This window comes from Oryctolagus cuniculus, chromosome 2 (genome assembly GCF_964237555.1).
Source record: "Oryctolagus cuniculus chromosome 2, mOryCun1.1, whole genome shotgun sequence".
Classification (NCBI taxonomy): Eukaryota; Metazoa; Chordata; class Mammalia; order Lagomorpha; family Leporidae; genus Oryctolagus; species Oryctolagus cuniculus.
Genome location: NC_091433.1, coordinates 154,247,341 through 154,267,358, shown reverse-complemented (window position 1 = coordinate 154,267,358; position 20,018 = coordinate 154,247,341). Strand labels below are relative to the sequence as shown.

The window sequence follows — 20,018 nt, the reverse complement described above, 5'->3', positions numbered from 1 at the left end:
GACCCCGCGCCCGGCGTCCTCCGCGGTTGCGCCAGCTGCGTGCACCGCCGTTCAAAACGGGCCCGGCGTTCTCGGGGCGGCCCGCGTGCTGCGCAGGCGTGAAGGGCCAGGCGCTGCAGCCGCCGTCATGGCCTGTGTCAACCCTGTGGTAAGGCGCACTCCGGGCTGTGTGTTGAGGGCGCTTCCTGGGACTCTGGTTCATGGCCGCTGAAGGCCGCCCACCCTTTTGTGCCCCCTTTGGGCACATGACCCCCCTCCTCGGGCGCTGGGGCTCCTCCTCACCCCCATGTTGGGTTGGAAGCCCATGGGGGCCAGTAGTTCGGCCGGAAGTGGGACCCAACCCCACCTGGAGAGCAGGTGTCCTTCCTGGTGCCCTTTCCACCCCGACAGATGGTTTAGGTTGGGGTGTTTAGAAGGGGGACTCGGAAACCCTGCTGACTTTCTGTCTAGAACATTCTCAAGGTCGTTTTAGCTGGTTGGTGACAATACAGTGTACTAACCGGAGGTGGTAGATACTGCTACTTCGTGTCACCGCACCACCATATTTTTAAGGTCTTTCCCCAGAGTGTTACCATTTTACAGCTGAAGTGTGCAGCCTGCTCCCCTTACCCTTTTGCTCCTAAGGGGTGCCTAAACCTCACATGGAGAATTTACAGACTAAATGGCACGTGGGAGGCCCTCTGTCAACCTTAATAAGTGGAATCAAAGAGAAAAAGAAAAGGCTTCGCCTTTATTAGTTCGTCTCAACAGATTTCCCACTTCCTGGAGGACAGTGTGCTTGCCGGGATCCGTGTGGGGTGTGTGTGCTTTAAGGTGCATGTACATATGCACCATAAAAGGGTCCAGATTCACGGACCTGTCATTTTAATGTGCATCCACTGTATGACGTGTGTTAAGATATGTAAAGTACCTGTACTTGAATGTCAGCTTACCAGGTATGCCAGCGTACCAGGTCAGGAGCGCCAAGGAGAGGGCATGCTATGTGTTTTGAATAGGGAAGAGGTTCAGATGGACTTGTAGACTACTCATAGTTTTAATAAAGACGACAGGGAAAGGAATATAAAGTCTGACTGTAGTTCTAGAAGAGAAGGTATGTTAGCTTTCTATTTTGCTTTTGAACAGTTGTGTTCAAATGGGTTCTTTTTGACTACTGCTGTTAAACTCTGAGGGCAGATCATAAAGATGTTTTTAGCCCTAGGAGATTTTTCCTCTAGCTTTAAGTGTGATCACACTAGCTGGGACTAACATTGAGGCATCAATTTAGTTTGCCTTTATCAAACTAAACCATTTTAGAAGAAGCAAGTAATCTAGGGGCACTTGGTCTTAATGGATGGGCTCAGGAACAACCTGTTATTTAAATATTACTGATTGGCCTATTAATAGGCTTACTCTGGATATTTAGAGAGATTAGTATAACACTTAGCTACTCTTAGCATGAATAGGATTATTTAGAGTATTTTCTGGGCAATGTTAAGCAGTCCTAGAATGCCATAGTTTTCATCTTGGCCTGATTAAGCAATTTGAAAGAAGAGCAGCACAACTAAATTTCTGTTTTGCCACTAAATATCACGTTACTTCAGCTGGGTCATTGTTAGCGTAGTTGGGGCAGGGGGCTGGGGTGGAGCACAGTTTCCGTAGATTTGAATGACTTGATTTCAGATGCCTCTTTTTCTGTTGATGTAACCAGTGTCTAACCTGGGTAGAAGTCTGCTTTATTTTATTTCATGACTTGTTTTTACCAGGAAATGTTTTAGAATACTATTTGGTCTCTACAGTATACACCTTGTAGAAGGAAGGGTAAGGTTCTTTTATGCCCTCAGTTTATGTTAGGAAATCAATCCATTTTGGTGCAGTTGGACTTCTACTTGACAATGGTTCAGAATATTTTTTTGGACTATATATTTTGGAAGTGGTACAGGCTTTGATTACCCCTGTATTATGGCTTGGAATTTATTCACATTTGTGGAAATAATATAATGAGCTCTAAAAAAAGTTCTTTTGGCCACTTTGAGTAAACAGTAAAGTGAAAACAGGTTTATTTCCAGCTGCCTTAATTTAATTTCCCTTTTAAAAAAGAGTTGAGAGGTTAAATACTGACACTAGCCAAAAAACATAACCATTACCATACATCTTTACAAGATTATGGTTTCATTTCATTGTAGCTGAGTTGTAATTCAATTCAATAGGCTGGGATTATGCATCTGAAGCTATACAGTTTGTGGAAAACTACGACAATACTGGGAGTAGGAAGTACATAGTAAAAATCTTTGTGGTAGGTTTTCTCTATAGATTACAAAGATTAGAAAGTGTGCTATGCATGTCTTTTAAGACTAAACACATTTGAAGCATTTAAAACTATCATTTGCTTTTATGTAGCCTAAACTTTACAGATCTGTAATTGAAGATGTAATTGAAGGAGTGCGGGAACTGTTTGCTGAAGAAGGTATAGAGGAACAGGTCTTGAAAGACTTAAAGCAGGTGTGTAGACAATACAAGTTTTCCTATTTTTTTTTCCCAGCTTAAACCAATAAATTATAGTTTTAACCCCTCTGTTATAGTTTACTGCTTTCCCATGCTTTGTGCCATCACTGGCAATTTAAATTTCAAAAAAAAAAACTAGAAGAAAATATCATAATTTTTTTTTTAATAAAAGCACTCCTCTACCTCTTTCTCCCCTTTACAGCTCTGGGAAACCAAGGTTCTGCAGTCTAAGGCAACAGAAGACTTCTTCAGAAACAGGGTTCACGCACCTGTCTTCACCCTGCAGTTGCCACAGGGCTTGCATCAGACATTGCAATCAACAGGTTGGCTGTAATTAGTAAACTGGTGCTGTTCCTTCAGAACAGATTCTCATTTAGTGGTGATTTTGAACTAAACAGGGTAATGTTAAAGTGAGAGGGTGAGGACCTCAAAACTTTGCATGAAACCAGCACATCCTATGTAATTGATTTAAAAACTCGCCTTGTTCAAATTAGGTTAAAAATATTTCCAAAGGTGAGGAACTCTTACTTTGGATGCATAGTTTGTGGACTTTGAGGAGCACCTGTTGCATATCTTGGAGTGTGTGGGTTTCATAAAGAAGGAACTCTGCAGCCACTGCTGTGGAAGCAGAGGGAAAGGTGTGTGCTTGTTCATTCTTTTTCTCTTACGTTTTGTGTATGTAACAGATCCATTTTGTACTGGAAGCAAAAATGGAGAGTTAACTAGAATAGGGAGCTTATTCAGGCCACCCCCCGTTTGGAATATATAAAATGAAGGCAAGAAATTGACCATACATATTTTATCCTTGTTAAAATACCTTATCAAGTTATCTTATCCTTGTTCTTAGTTTCTATCGAGTACCTTGCTTTTAAGGGACACAATTTATCCGTATTAGTTCTAACAGGAGATAGAATTCATGCCATTCTTTCTAGCCTTTATTCTTTGTTTTTTCCTTCTTATTCTTTTCATGCTCCTGTGTGAGTGTGTAGACATAAATAGATTTTTTTTTTGATTTAGTATTTGAGTGATGTCTGCAATAAGTGAAGGTAGATTGGTGATCAATTGTCAATAAATTGTCTTTTTTTTTTTTTTTTGCATGCTTGGGAAAATTTACATGAGAATTACATGAGCCATGCTGAAGAGAAGATAGTAAGGCCACCTCTCCTGTTACACAATGGGAGAATAAAAGCATGGCAGCAATTATAACTTCTAAAAATGAACTAAGTTTTATCTAGCACTGTGCTTACAAAGTGTAAGTTTGCTCTGTAAGCATTTGACGTGGCAGCTATTACGAAGTGGACACATTGAAACTTTTCACCAGTGGAGTTTTCGGCTGTGCTTTAATTTTTTAACTTTACTATTTTGTCCCGACATCTTTTTTACTCTGTCTAAATAACATTCTTTTGGGCTTCTGTTCATCTCTTACTTGCTGAAAAACCCCAAGGATTCTTTTTCGTTAGGGTTGGCATGAGAGTATGGTGGTGTAGAGGAAGAGACTTGCCTGTCTTTTGTCAAAAGCATGCTTCACACTGCTCGGTTCTTTGTCACTTGAAATTGCAATACTTGATTTCGCCGCAAGATGGTAATATTACCAGTGCTTTAAATCACAAAATAGTTTTCCAGCTGATGGAGCTAGCTGATTTTCACTCAGTCCCTTATTCTTATTCTGTGTCCTTAGACGTTGGAATAATAGAAATAATTATGTTGTAAGTAACCGTTTTTCTCCTTATTCTCTTCTACATCATTTGTAATGGAGGAGATTAAGAAGGAGTACATGTATCCTTTAAAAGTACATTGCAGGTCTTGTTCCTATTTCTCTCCTATTCTAGAAACCCTACAATAAGATCCTTGGAATAAATAGCCCCATAAAATTGAAACACTTCTTAATTATATCTTCTCATGATACGCTTTTAAAAGCCTGATTAAAATAAACTTCTACAACCTTTTTCTCTTTTGATAACAAATACAAATTCAAGGTACAATCAAGTCATTTGCCTTTGTCTTTTCTACTTTTACAACTTGTTTGCTCTACCATGTTTTCTTTAACTGTCTTGTCTATTTGGTAATTGCCTTTTCCTTCAGTTCTCAACTTTCTGGGTCTCAGGACCCCTTTATACTTTTAAAAATTGAGGACTCCAAGGAACTTTATGAAATATGGATTTTAATTCTTTATGTACCACACTAGAAATTAAAACTAAAAAACTAAAGAAATTTTGGTTTAGAAGCAGGAGTTTAGCCAAGTGGTTTAGATGCCTGTATGCCTTATCTGAGTATGTGAATTTGCTTCCTGGCTCCAGCTTCTAACTCCAGTTTCCTGCTGATGCAGAACCTGGGAGGCAGTAGTAATGGTTCCAGTAATTGTGTTTCCACCACCCACATGGGAGATTGCCTTCCTAGCTGGGTTCTTCAGCCTGGCCCAGCCCTAGACATGGTGGGCTTTTGGGGAGCGAACAATAGATGGGATCTCTCTCTTTCTCTCTTTCATTTCTCTCAAATGTTAAAAAGATTGGTTAATTAAAAATCTGATTACATGTGAACTTAATATAAATTTGTGAAGAATAGCTATTTTCCTGAAGGAAAAATATTTGGTCAGAAGAATGGCATTGGTGTACTTTTCTGTTAAGTCTTGTTAATTTCTGGCTTAATACAAGACAGTTGGATTCTCATATTTCTTAAAGCTTATTGTATGTGTTAAAAATATGTCATATAGTGGAAAAGTTATTGTAGTCAAGCAAAAATTAACAGATCCATCATTTCACTGTAATCATTTAACTATAGCAAGAGCACCAAAATTTTTTTTTATTTAAGGAATGCAAACTTCATGCATTTAATATATACAAATTTGGGAACATGGTGATTCTCTTCCCCCACCTCTCTCTCATGCATACTCCCACCTTTTTTCCTCTTCCCTCTCCCTTTCCCATTCTTCTTTTTACAAAGATCTATTTCAGTTAATTTTTTTCTCATAAGATTAACCTTACATTAAGTAGAGAGTTCACCAAATAGCATGAAGAAAAAATAAAAGAACAACAACAAAGAAACAAACAAACAAGAAAAACATTGTTCCTCAACAGTCAAGACAAGGGCTGTTCAAATTCATTTTGTCTCAAGGTGTCTGTTTTGCTCTGATTACCTTTAAGGTACACTATTAGTTACCACAGATCAAAGAGAACTTATGGTGTTTGTCTTTTTGTGACTGTCTTATTTCACTAAGTATAGTAGTTTCCAGTTGCATCCATTTTGTTGCAAATGACAATATTTTACTTTTATTTTTTAAGACTTTTATTTAGTAAATATAAATTTCCAAAGTACAGCTTATGGATTACAATGGCTTTTTCTCCCTCATAACTTCCCTCCCACCCGCACCCCTCCCATCTCCCGCTCCCTCTCCCATTCCATTCACATCAAGATTCATTTTCAATTATCTTTATATACAGAAGATCAATTTAGCATATATTAAGTAAAGAATTCAACAGTTTGCACTCAAACAGAACATAAAGTGTAAAATACTTTTTCAGTACTAGTTATCGCATTAATTCACATTGGACAACACATTAAGGACAGAGATCCTATATGAGGAGTAAGTACACAGTGACTCCTGTTGTTGACTTAACAATTTGACACTCTTGTTTATGGCATCAGTAATCACCCTAGGCTCTTGTCATGAGTTGCCAAGGCTATGGAAGCCTTTTGAGTTCACCGACTCTTATCTTATTTAGACAAGGTCATAGTCAAAGTGGAAGTTCTCTCCTCCCTTCAGAGAAAGGTGCCTCCTTCTTTGATGGCCTGTTCTTTCTACTGGGATCTCACTCACAGAGATCTTTCATTTAGGGTTTTGTTTGTTTGTTTGTTTATTTTTGCCAGAGTGTCTTGGCTTTCCATGCCTAAAATACTCTCATGTGCTCTTCAGCCAAATCCGAATGCCTTAGGGGCTGATTCTGAGGCCAGAGTGCTGTTTAGGACATCTGCCATTCTATGAGTCTGCTGTGTATCCTGCTTCCCATGTTGGATCGTTCTCTCCCTTTTTTATTCTATCAGTTAGTATTAGCAGACACTAGTCTTGTTTGTGTGATCCCTTTGACTCTTAGACCTATCAGTAGGATCAATTGTGAACTGATCACTTGGACTAGTGAGATGGCATTGGTACATGCAACCTTGATGGGATTGTATTGGAATCTCCTGGCACATTTCTAACTCCACCATTTGGGGCAAGTCAGCTTAAGCATGTCCTTTTTTTATTGTGGTGTAATTTTCCATAGTGTATATATATATCATAATTTCTTTATCCAGTTTTCAGTTGTAAAATCTTTTTTTTTTTTTTTTAAAGATTTGTTTATTTGAAAGAGCTAGAGAGAGAGACAGAGAGCGATATCTTTCTTCCACTGGTTCACTCCCCAGCTGGCTTCAATGGCCAGGGCTGGGCCAGGCTGAAGCCAGGAGTTTCATGCAGGTCTGAGTGCATGCGCCCAAGCACTTGGGCTGTCTTCTGCTGCTTTTTCCAGGCCATGGACAGGGGGCTGGATCAGAAGTGGAACATCTGGGACATGAATCAGTGCCCATACAGGATGCTGGTATTGGAGGTGGTGGCTTTACCTGCTACACCACAACACCGGTCCCTAAAATCCAATCTTTTAACAAAAATCCTGAGTATAGGATGATATTTGGTACAACCCTCCTGTTGTGCATTAGTCTCCAGACTTGCTTATCGTTCATGTCTGCTGCTTTGTATTCTTTGACCTGTATCTCCACACTTCCTCCCCTCCTGCCTCTGGAAACCACTATTTTATTTTCTCTGGTATTCCACGTGTTACTTATTTATCTTAATTTTTTTAGATTCCACATATAAGTGAAATCATGCAGTTTTCTTTTGACTTGTTTCAGTAAGGGTAATGTCCTCCAAATTTATTCATGTTGTGGCAAATGGTATAATCTCCCTATATAAGCCAAATAATATTCTATTTTGTATATAAGTATATATATACACACACACAGAATATTCTGTATATAAGTATACTCTATATATATGTATATATTTGTTCCTCTATGACCATACACTTGGTTGTTTCCGTGTCTTGGCTATTATGAATGATGCTGCACATGAGAGTGCAAATATCTTTATGAGTAATGACTTCATTTCCTTTGGGTATATACTCATAAGAAGGATTAGTTACATACTGTTTTCTTTAATAGCGTAGCATTCTTTTTTTTTCCCAGAGAAACCTTTTATTTAATGAGTACAAATTTCATAAGTACAACTTTAGGAATATAGTAATTCTTCCCACCATACCTGCCTCCCGTTCCCAGTCCCATTCTCCATTAAGGTTCATTTTCAATTAACTTTATACACAGAAGACCAGTTTTAACACACACATACACACACACACAAACAAACCTGAGAACAAGTTTTACAGTTAATTCTCATAATACAACTCATTGAGGACAGAGGTCCTGCATGGAGAGTAAGTACACAGTGACTCCTGTTGTTAATTTAACAATTAACACTCTTATGTATGACGTCAGTGATCACCTGAGGCTCTTTACATGAGCTGCCAAGGCTATGGAAGCCTTTTGAATCCACAGTCTGCATCTGGATTTAGAAAAGGCCATAAGCAAAGTGGAAGTTCTCTCCTCCCTTCAGAGAAAAGTACCTCCTTCTTTCCACTGGGGTCTCTCACAGAGATCCTTCATGTAGGACAGTTTTTTTTTTTTCTTTTGCCACAGTATCTTGGCTTTCCATGTCTGAAATGCTCTCAGGGGCTTTTCAGCCAGACTAGAATGCCTTAAGGGGTGATTCTGAGGCCAGAGTGAATAGCTATAGTGTTCTACAGTCATTGGTGAGCAGCACACAAAGAAGGGTTCCTTTTTCACTACACCTCATCAATATTTGTTGGCCCTTTTTGATAGGCGCCATCCTATCCAGAATAAGGTGATATCTCATTGTGGTTTTATTCCCTGAAGATTAGTGACATAGAGCACCTTTTCATATATCTATTGTCCAATTACAGTTAAAAATTTTTCGTTTTATTAGAGAGATACCGATATCATCCATCCACTGGTTCATTCCCCAAATGACTGAGATAGCCAGAGTTGACCAGGCTGAATATTTCCTAAGTGGGTGGCAGGGACCCAAGTACTTGAACCAGTGCACTGCCTCCCAGGATGCATATTAGTAGGAAGCTGGGTAGGACGCAGAAGAGTCAAGACTTGCGAAGATACCAGGTTGGTGGAATAGGGAGGGAGCTTACTGCTCTAGTCTAGGGGAAGAGAGTTAAAAAAATATGTAAATAAATTAATTTATTTTAAAAATGTGAAGAGAGTACTCTCAGGGAAGAGTTAGGGAGAAAATAGCAGAGGAAACTCCACGCAAATTAGAAGGCCACTGTGGATCTGTGTGAAGGGTGTGGATGTGCACAACTCAGGACCCCAGCAGCTGAGAGCCTCAGCATCAGCTTTGGAGAGGGAGATGAGACCAGTCTGTAGCAGCCCAAGCCACTGGTGATAGACTTGTGGGAAGAGCCTACTGTGAGTCAGGTTTGGAGCCCCGTGGGGGACAGTATAGCTCTCAACCTAGAGGAAGAAAAAGGGGCACATTTCTTTCTGACCACTTGGCACCAGCGCTCTGTAACTAGCTGAGAGGGGTGGGTGCCATTTTGGACACATGTAACAGGTGTGCCAGCTTGTGTCTGTATGCCCAGCACCCAGTCTGGAGGAGCTGCCAGAGTCTGGCTGGTGGAGTTGACGGGGGTGCTCGTGACTGTGGGAGCCTTGTGTCCTGAGACTGTTGGGAAAACACTGTGGCTGTATGAGAGGGTGCAGGGTGTGTCTGGGGCTTTGGGTAGTCACTGTGGGTGGCTCCACGCGCTTGGGGCTCCTTGATTCCCTGGAGAGGGTTATCGCCGTGGGATCCGTGCTCACACTGAGGACTGCATGGATCCTTTGTGTGGTTTTTGTGGAGGTGCAGATGTTACACCACTGGGTATAACATTGGTCTCCTTGGAGAAGGGGAGGTGAGACTATGCCAACAGAGCAGATTAAAACTCTCCTCTGATTTAAAAAGATTTTTTTTTTTTTTTTTTTTTTTACTAAATTCGCTTGTTACCTTGGACCCTCCTCTCATCCTGGTGCACTGAACAGAGCTACCTGGCCGCACCCAGCACACACCTCCGGGGATTCAGTGAAAGAGCAGACACTCCACTAATCCTCAGCTGTAGTCCGAAGATATAAGCCATCACAAGGAAAAAAAAACCCAACAGGTATCTCCGCAAATGCCTAAAGATAAACGCAGCAATTCAGAAACAATAGGGAAGATGACCCTTCAGTACTAGAATGTGAAAATGAAGACATTGAAGAAATGCCAGAAGTGGAATTTTAAAAATTGTAGGATTACTTAGAGGTAATCAGAAGCAAATCCACAAATTAAAGAAATCCATGCATGACATGAATGAACATTTTCCCCATGAAATTGAGATTTTAAAGAGAAATCAAAATGAAATACTGGAAATGAATTCAATAGAGCAAATAACAGAACAGCCTTAACAACAGGAAAGCCTTAACAACAGACTCAGTGAAGCAGAAGAAAGAATATCCGAGTTCAAAGACAAATCTCTGGAAATTTTAGTCATATAAAAAAATTTAGAAAACTGAAAAACAGTTGAAGAACAGTTTTTTTTTCCCATACTGTTTGTTGAACTCTTTGCTTAGTGTGGAGTTAATCTTCTTTGTGTAAATTTAATGAAAGTAGATTTTAGTGTTAAACGTAAGAATGAGAATAGGAGAGGAGGAGGAAGAAGGGTGGGAGAGTGGGTGGAAGGGTGGGTATGGTGGGAAGAATCACTATGTTCCTAAAGTTGTATTTATGAAATGCATGAAGTTTGTATACTTTAAATAAAAGGTTTCTTGGGGGAACCCCCTTCCCACACAAAAAGAGTCAGGACTTGAACCCAGGCACTCCAATATGATGTTCAAGCAGTATACTGACTACTGTACCAAATGCCTTCCCCGTATTGGTCATTTTTATGTCATTTTTGGAAAACTCTTCAGATTCTTGCCCCCATTTTAAAATTGGGGTGTTTTTCCTGCTTTTGAGTTGTATAACTTTTATATTTTGGATATTAACCATTTATCAGATAAATGGTTTGCTGTCAATCTGTAGACTGTCTTTGAATTTCTTGACTGTTTATTTTGCTGTGCAGAGCTTTTTAGTGTGGTGCATATTCCCATTTATTTTTATTTTGTAGCATGAGTTTTTGGTTTGATAGCCAAAAAAAAAAAAAAAAAAAAAAAAAAAACCATTGCCAAGGCTAATGTAAGGAGGCTTTCTCTGGTTTCTTCTAGGAATTTTACGGTTTCAGGTCTTTGTTATAGAGTTTGAGTTAGCTTTTGTGTGTGGTATAAGAGTTCAGTTTCATTCTTTTGCATGTGGAAATCTAGTGTTCTCAACGCCTTTATTGATGGGACTATCCTTTTCCCATATGTCCTCTTAGTATCCTTGTTGAAAATTAATTGATGGGGCCGGCATTGTGCTGTAGCAGGTAAAGCCACCACCTGTGATGCCAGCATCCCTTATGGGTGCCAGTTCAAGTCCTGGCTGTTTCACTTCCGATCCAGCTCTCTGCTGTGGCCTGGGAGAGCAGTAGAAGATGGCTCAAGTCCCTGGGCCCCTGCACCCGTGTGGGAGACCTGGGAGAAGCTCCTGGCTTTTGGTTTTGGATTGGTTCAGCTCTTGCTGTTGAGGCCATTTGGAGAGTGGAACCAGTGGATGGAAGACCTCTCTCTCTCTGTCCATTTGTCTGTAACTCTGCCTCTCAAATAAATATTAAAAAAATTTACTATGTGTGTTTTATATTTGTTTCTTTTCTTCCTCCCTTCCTCCCTTCCTCCCTTCCTCCCTTCCTTCCTTTCTTTCTTTTTGACAGGCAGAGTGGACAGTGAGAGAGAGAGACAGAGAGAAAGGTCTTCCTTTACCATTAGTTCACCCTCCAATGGCTGCCGTGGCCAGCGCGCTGCAGCCAGCACACCGCACTGATGCGATGGCAGGAGCCAGGTACTTCTCCTGGTCTCCCATGGGGTGCAGGGCCCAAGCACTTGGGCCATCCTCCACTGCACTCCCTGGCCACAGCAGAGAGCTGGCCTGGAAGAGGGGCAACCGGGACAGAATCTGGCACTCCGACTGGGACTAGAACCCGGTGTGCCGGCGCCGCAAGGCGGAGGATTAGCCTAGTGAGCCATGGCGCCGGCCTTATATTTGTTTCTGGGTTCTCTATTTTGACCCACTGGTCTGTGTGTGTATTTCTATGACAGTGCCATACTGTTTTGATTATTAGAGCTTTGTAATATAATTTAAAATCAGGACGTGATTCCTTCAACTTTTTTTTCTCTCCAGATTGCTTTGACTGTTCAAGGTCTTTTGTGGTTTCATATAAATTTTAGAATTATTTTCATTTCTGTGAAGAATACCATTGTAATTTTGATAAGAGATTGTGTTGAATATGTATTCTGCTTTGGACAGAATGGACAATCAATAAATACTTTTAGTCCATAAACTGGGGATTGATTGATTTCTTCTTCAATTTCTTTCATTGATGTTTTATCGTTTTCACATCTGAGGTACAGATCTTTCACCTCGTTGGTTAAACTTATTTTTAAGTACTTAATTTTTTGATAATGCCATTGTAAATGGGATTATTTTCATTTTTTCAGATTGATCATTTTTTCTGTATAGAAATGGAAATAAGTTTTGTATGTTGATTTTGTATTTCACTGAATTCATTTATTGTAACAGGTTTTCACAGAGCCTTTGGGGTTTTCTACTTAGAGGATCATATCATCTGTACATGGAGATAATTTTACTTTTTCTGATTGATATGCTTTTTGTTTTTAAATTCTTTTGTGGTGTGATTGCTCTTGTTGATACTTACAGTTCTGTTTTGAGCAGACCTGGTAAGAGGACCTTGCACTGGATCTTGGAGGAAGAGCTATCAGTTTTTCTCCACTACTTATGATATAAGCTGCTGGCTTTTCATAGATGGCTTTTATGATAATGAGGAAATTTATGCCTAAATTGTTTGAAGCTTTTTTTGTTAAATCAATAAAGGGCATTGAACTTAGACAGATTTTTTTTTCTGCATCATTTGAGGTGGTATTTGGTTTTTAGTTTTCATTCTGTTAATATGATATATCACCTTGGGCTATTTGTATATGTTAAACTGGCCTTGCATGCCAAGGATATGGTCATGAGGCGTAATCTTTCATGTGGTGTTGGATTTGGTTTGCTCACATTTTATTGAGTGTTTTTGCATTAATATTCGTCAAAGATACTGATTGTCTTTTCTTGCATTATCTTTGGTTCTGATATCAAGGTGATGCCGGTGTCATGGAATGTGCTTGGAAATATTCCCTCTAGTTCTGCCTTTTGAAAAGTTTAGGGAGGATTGGTATTCCAATTTGTGTGGTAGCATTAAGCTATGAAGCCATCTGGTTTTGGGCTTTTCTTTGTTGGGATGTTTCTAATTACTACTTCAATCTCTTTCTGTTTATTTCATATCTATTTCTAAATTCAATCTGTTGTGGATATGTTGTTTCTGTCAAAGTATATAAAGAACGTTTAGCTTTCCACAGATACATAACTAGGAAAGGGGGAGCTATTTTAATCACACTTGGAGAGAATTTGATATTATATAAAATCCAATAAGTGGTAGTTTGAGAGATTCATTACAAGATGGAATCTGAAACCCCAACAGAGAATGTTCTATGTCCACTTTGAATGGGGTTTGAACCCATACATAATTTTGTGATATAAATTGGTTATTTGGAAAATAGTGTTCATTATATAAGATAAATATAACATATTACCCCAAATCTCATCCATTATGGTAAAAATTTTCCAGAATTACATTTTTGCTTGAATGTTTGAATTTTATCAATGGCAAATAAGTATTGTTAGTTCAAGTTGCACTTTAAAAATGTGTGCCAGTTAAGAATGATAGTCTCTGTTATGCTTTTTTTTTAAACTATTTTATTTATTTATTTGCAAGTCAAAATTTCACAGAGAGAGGTGAGGCAGAGAGAGAAAAAGAGGTCTTCCATCTGATGGTTCACTCCCCTGAAGGCCACAACGGCCGGAGCTGTGCCAATCTGAAGCCAGGAGCCAGTAGCTTCTTCCAGGTCTCCCACATGAGTACAGAGGCCCAAGGATTTGGGCCATCTTTTACTGCTTTCCCAGGACATAGCAGAGAGCTGAATCGGAAGTGGAGCAGCTGGGTCTTGAACCAGTGCCCATATGGGATGCCGGCGCTTCAGGCCAGGGCATTAACCCACTGAACCATAGTGCCGGCCCCTGTTATTCTTTCAAGTAAAAATATTTCTTGAAGCAAGAGGGTAGGTCAATTCCCAACTTAAATAACATCACAAATGTTTTTCTTCGTACATCTTTGTACTTTTATTTATTTATTTGACAGGCAGAGTGGACAGTGAGAGAGACAGAGAGAAAGGTCTTCCTTTGCCGTTGGTTCACCCTCCAATGGCCGCTGTGGCCTGCGCGCTGCGGCTGGCGCATCGCACTGATCCGAAGCCAGGATCAAGGTGCTTCTCCTGGTCTCCCATGGGATGCAGGGCCCAAGCACTTGGGCCATCCTCCACTGCCTTCCCGGGCCACAGCAGAGAGCTGGCCTGGAAGAGGGGCAACCGGGACAGAATCTGGAGCCCCGACTGGGACTAGAACCCGGCGTGCTGGCGCCATAAGGCGGAGGATTAGCCTATTGAGCCGCGGCGCTGGCCATCTTTCTACTTCTGTATACTGCACAAATGCTCTGTGTTTTTCATTTCTTCTCATCAATATTAAAAGGAACTATTTGGAGCTGGTGCTGTGGCATAGCAGGTAAACCAGCAGCGCCAGCATCCCATATGGGTGCCGGTTCAAGTCCTGGCTGCTCCACTTCTGTTCCAGCTCTCTGCTGTGTCCTGGGAGAGCAGTAGAAGATGGCCCAAATCCTTGGGCCTCTGTACCCATGTGGGAGACCTGGAAGAAGCTCCTGGCTCCTGGCTTCAGATTGGCACAGCTCTTGCCATTGTGGCCTGTTGGGGAGTGAACCAGCAGATGGAAGACCTCTCTCTCTCTCTCTCTCTCTCTCTCTCTGCTTCTCCTTCTCTCACTGTGTAACTCTAACTTTCAAATAAATACATCTTAAAAATATGAAGTATCCTTGCTGAACTAAATGTAGTATAATTACTAATTATTTTTTAAATGATTTATCTATTTGTTTGAAAGAGTGGGAGAGGGAAAGAGATCTTTCATTTGCTGGTTTACTCTCCAGGTGGCTGCAATGGCCAGGGCTGAGCCAAGCCAGAGCTAGAGCCAGGAATTTCATCTGGGTCTCCCATGTGGGTGGCAGGGGCCCAAGGACTTGGGTCATCTTCTATTGCTTTCCCCAGGCCGTTAGCAGAGAGGTTGATAGGAAGTGGAGCAACCTTGACATGAACTGGCACCCCGAGGGGATGCTGGCATCTCAGGCAGTGGCTTTACCTGCTATGCCGTGATGCCAGCCCCCGAAATCTAATGTAATTAATAATTCTCCTTATCCCAAGGCTCCTGTGGTTGCTGCTGTTTTCTTTTTTCCTTCTTTCTCTTTTACATTCAGTGATGGCTGTGGAGAATACAATGGCTACTATCAAGTTTTGTGCTACTGCCTTAATTTGTGCTGAGGTGCTCATCACTGATTTTCACATCATCAGTGCAAATGTCAGTAAAGCAGAAAAAAAACAGTGAGCAATGGAAAAGGCATATATTGTGTTGGTATTATGAAAGTATTTTTAACCTCATGAATGCCTGAAAGGGTCCTAGAGACCTCTGTATTTGCACGTTACACTCAGAACTGTGATTGTAGGCTTAAAACGACTACACATAAACTGTAATCCACTTTTGAGAGAGAAGTGGGATTCTGTGATTACTTGAGAATGACAGGTGTCAACGAGGTCTGTCCTGTGCCAGCTTGCGTGTGTAGTCACCCTGTGCTCACCTCATCTCTAAGGGGCTTCAAGACAGCTTCTGCTGTGTGGTTCTCCGTCACTGCGGGAGGCAGGCAAGGGCGGACCAGGCACACTGAGGCTTTGTTTTGGCTTTTTATCCTTGAGCATCAAGACTCCTGCACTGTTGGTAAAAACAGGATTTCCAGATCATATGCTAAGTTCTTAAAATCTGTTAGATTTCAGCATTGTTTTTGGTTCTGTAGTTGAGTACAGGGTTCCATTTCTTCAGTTTGATTTTCAGGAGATAACTCATGCTAATGAATCTCACAAAGAAGAAATAGGCCAGTTTTTATGTGTGTTGAATCATATAACTCACATTAAGATTTGGAATGGTTCAGAGGAGGAGGAAGAATTGTGAAACTATTAATGACACAGTGTATCAAAGGATTTTTGATGGTGGATGGGGAAAATACACTTAAGAATTTGAATGTTATGATACCATATCACCATGTTATGTCTTAAATTGTGTGTGGGATTGAATTTTTGTTATACTATGAAATTTACAGTTTGTGAAATTTAATACTTCTAGAATATAATACATAAAGACCAAAATTGACACTTTTAGTTTTAGCAAAAAGCACTTATTCAGTTAAAACTTGGTTGGTTATTAAAGCTATCTTAAATATAAAAATGTTTCAGACACATTTAATGGTATAGGTGTATAATGTGAACATACAGAAATGGCGCATTACACATAAAAATGTAACTTGTTTAGTATGGAAAACAGGAGCTGCATGAAACTTCACTATAAAACTGTTAGTTGAGTGCTTTTATTCTGATGTCTATACGGAAACTTTAAAACCTCTCTTATAGCTCTGTTAGTTTTTTTTTTTTAAGACAGAATTATCCTTTGAGATTTATTGTAAGGTATTTAAAGGAGGAGGATTGTTGCTATTTTTCCTCAAGAAATTCTTTTAATTGCTTGAGACAGTGTGCTAACAGATTTTTGTTTCCTCTCAGGCTATGGCTTAAGCTGTAGCAGCTTAAGCTTTGCTCACTTTAGCTAATTAAGACTAATACCATTGTGTTCCTGCCACTCCACTTCTTTCTAATTTAGCTTTTCTAAAAGAATGTCGGTTAATAGGCAAAGCCACAGATGAACAGGGGATAAAAATAATTCTGTGCTTCATTAACCATCAATCTGCAGCCTCACTTCTGTTGTCTTAACATAGAAAGAATGATTGGTTTAAAAATTTGCTCTTCTGAGCTGTTTGTTGTGTATGATGAAACTCTTCCAGCCTCAGAAATTGATCTTTAGGGCAATTTCCCCTAATGCAGTATGTGAAAAACAGGCCGCAATAAACATTACATTAAAACATGTCTGCATAAACATGCTGGAAAGTTTTTGGTTTTGTTAAAGAAAAGAGAAAATAATATCCTGACAGTCACGTTTAGCTAGGTAAGGTTAACCTGTAGCATGTAAGGTTTATGGTTGCATAGCTCAACTGAGATGCTTGTACTATAATTATTCTTCTTTGTACTTACTGTTTAAATGAAAGCTTATCATCACAACCACTTTGTCAACCTTTTAGATGTATTATAAATGTAGGGACAGTTAGCATACAAAATTGGCAGATAATAAAAATGATGGATGGCATTGTACCTTTAATACAGGTTGAATTGGTGTTCTCCTGAAAATTTGTTCTCCTATATTTTTCTTAGTAGTTACACTTTTTTCATTGCAGACACTTTAGGAAACATGTTCTTATTCATTTGTTCCTGAAACTATGTAGTCGTGTTTGCTTACTTGGACAAAGTATTGTAAATAACTCTTCATGAAATGAATGAATTGAAATTTATTTTGAACCTGTATAATTCAGAATTCTTTATATTCTATATTTGCTCAGTAGTAAAGTCTCTTATACGTGTGCCACTTTAACAAATATTTTTCCCTAATGAAAATTTATAATGGAGATTGTGTTACTTTGACTTTCTAAAGACCATCTGTATATTCTGTGGATTTCTTTTATTTATTTATTTATTTATTTATTTATTTATTTTTTTTTGACAGGCAGAGTGGACAGTGAGAGAGAGAGACAGAGAGAAAGGTCTTCCTTTGCCGTTGGTTCACCCTCCAATGGCCGCCGCGGCTGGCGCGCTGCGGCCAGCGCACCGCGCTGATCCGATGGCAGGAGCCAGGAGCCAGGTGCTTTTCCTGGTCTCCCATGGGGTGCAGGGCCCAAGCACCTGGGCCATCCTCCACTGCACTCCCTGGCCACAGCAGAGGGCTGGCCTGGAAGAGGGGCAACCGGGACAGAATCCGGCGCCCCGACCGGGACTAGAACCCGGTGTGCCGGCGTCGCTAGGCGGAGGATTAGCCTAGTGAGCCGCGGCGCCGGCCTATTCTGTGGATTTCTAAAGTGATGTTTTAGTTAGATACTGAAAATATTTTAGATGTGAAGTCTTTAATATTGTTGGAAAAATGGAATTAAATACTCTTTTTCCTCAGCTGGAATCAGGGAATTTAGAATTTACAGTGATCCAACATGTTAGTGATATAAAATATTTTTGACAATAAGACATACTTAGCAATTTTATTAAATTGGTAAATTCTAATCAATGTTTAATAATTTTGTTTTCTATGCAGCATCATTAGTTATTCCTACTGGTAGAACTCTTCCAAGTTTTACCGCAGCGGAACTGGTATGTAACTTATTTAAAAAATACTTTTAAATATATGTCCCATGTTTGGAATGGTGGCAGAATGCTGGGCATAGATGGAATTCATATTCCATCTTCTGGATGGGAAAAGGTGTGGTAAGAAGTGGGGGAGACATTAATTTCTGTAACAGAGCAAAAACTTAGACGTTTCAGGATTGGTGTTTTCTGAGCAGCTTTTCCTGTCTCCTGGAGCAGTTAGTGTCTGCTGAGACGGACCTGCAGGGTTAGGTTTTCATACACTGTAACGTGTTCTACATGTGGATTTTAAGTAGACAATTTTGATAAGCTATCTTTTTCCCTCTCAGCGTTGAACAGCATCAGAGTTTTTCCTTTCATTTAAGTGGACTGATTTGGTTATTTTCAATCTTTGTGAACAGAGTTTGTTTATTTTTTGTATTTAGGAACTTGGAGGCAGGGAATACAGTTACAACTTATATAAAGAAAATTATGTAGTTTTTCAGGTGGGGAAGGGTACAGTTTTTCAAATTTGCCTTTCTTGCTTGGTAATGTTTTACATAATCCATTAACGTTGTTTTTAATTTTCTTCAGCCTGTGGGCTAACTTTCTAGGGTAAAAGCTTTTTTTTTTTTTTTAGTAAAGATTTTATTATTACTTTTTATCTGTTTGAAAGGTGGAGTTACTGACAGAGAGACAGAAAGGTGTTCCGTCTGTGGTTCACTCCCCAATGGCTGCAGTGGCTAGAGCTGAGCCGATCTGAAGCCAGGAGCAGAAGCTTCTTCCAGGTCTCCCACGTGGGTGCAGGGGCCCAAGCACTTGGGCCATCTTCCACTGCTTTCCCAGGTCATAGCAGAGAGCTGGATCAGAAGAGGAGCAGCCGGGACTAGAATTGATGCCCATATGGGATGCCGACACTGCAGGTGGAGGATTAACTTGCTGCCCCATAGCGTTGGCCCCAAGGGTAAAAGGTTTTGTGGGCTACCAATTTCCTTTTATTCATTAAGAACAAAAAAACTATGTCTTTCATGGGGGCTTTTGGAAAGAATGGTTGCTATTTTTGATAGGAGACCAATGAAGAAATATCTTTGTCCTTGAAATTCATGGAAATATCTTTTTTTCCTGATTAGAGAAATAATATGATTATAAAAATTAAAAATAGGGGCTGGCATTGTGGCATGATTGATAAGGCCACCGCCTGCAGGGCTGGCATCCAATATGGACACTAGTTCTAGTCCTGGCTGCTCCACTTCTGATCCAGCTTTCTGCTGTGGCCTGGAAAAAGCAATAGAATATGGCCTAAGTCCTTGGGCCCCTGCACCCACATGGGAGACTTGGAAGATACTTTTGGTTCCTGGCTTCGGATAGGCCTCGCTTCAGCTGTTGTGGCCATTTGGAGAGCGAACTAGTGAAAGAAGACCTGTCTCTCTATCTCTGCCTCTCTGTAACTCGCCTTTCAAATAAATAAATAAATCTTTTTATTTAAAAAAAATTCCATAGAGTAAAATATTAAAGTCATCTGAAGTCTTATACCCAAAAAATAATTATTCTAACTATTTGGTGTATATCTACCTGAACTTTTTTCATGAATGCTTCATTACTTTTCAAGGTAAAAAGTAAATTACTTTTTATTTTAACTGTCTCTTAACATGTTTAAAATTTTTTAAAATTAATTTTCATTTGAAAGAGAGCCAGAGCCAGAGGTAAACACAGAGATTTTCCATATGCTAGTTCACATCCCAAATTCCCACGATAGCCACGACTGGGCAAGGATGAAGCAAGGAGCCCAGAACTCTGCCTGTGTCCCTCCCAGTGGTGACAGGGACCCAAGTTCTTGAGCCATCATCTGCTGTCTCCCAGGATGTGCATTAGCAGGAAGCTAGATCAGAAGTGGAGTA

The 20,018-nt window shown here is 40.0% G+C and overlaps 1 protein-coding gene across 2 annotated transcripts in view; it reads left to right on the top strand.

Annotated features, from left to right (window-relative positions):
• The window catches only part of GTF2A1L (general transcription factor IIA subunit 1 like), a 76,188-nt gene continuing 56,170 nt past the window's right edge, over positions 1–20,018 (top strand). Inside the window, exons 1-4 of one of the 2 annotated variants that reach the window (XM_051829192.2) lie at positions 1–148; positions 2,377–2,478; positions 2,684–2,804; positions 18,092–18,147. In XM_051829192.2, coding sequence (XP_051685152.1) covers positions 128–148; positions 2,377–2,478; positions 2,684–2,804; positions 18,092–18,147 — 300 coding nt within the window. In that variant the 5' untranslated portion in view covers positions 1–127. 2 annotated transcript variants of the gene reach the window in all.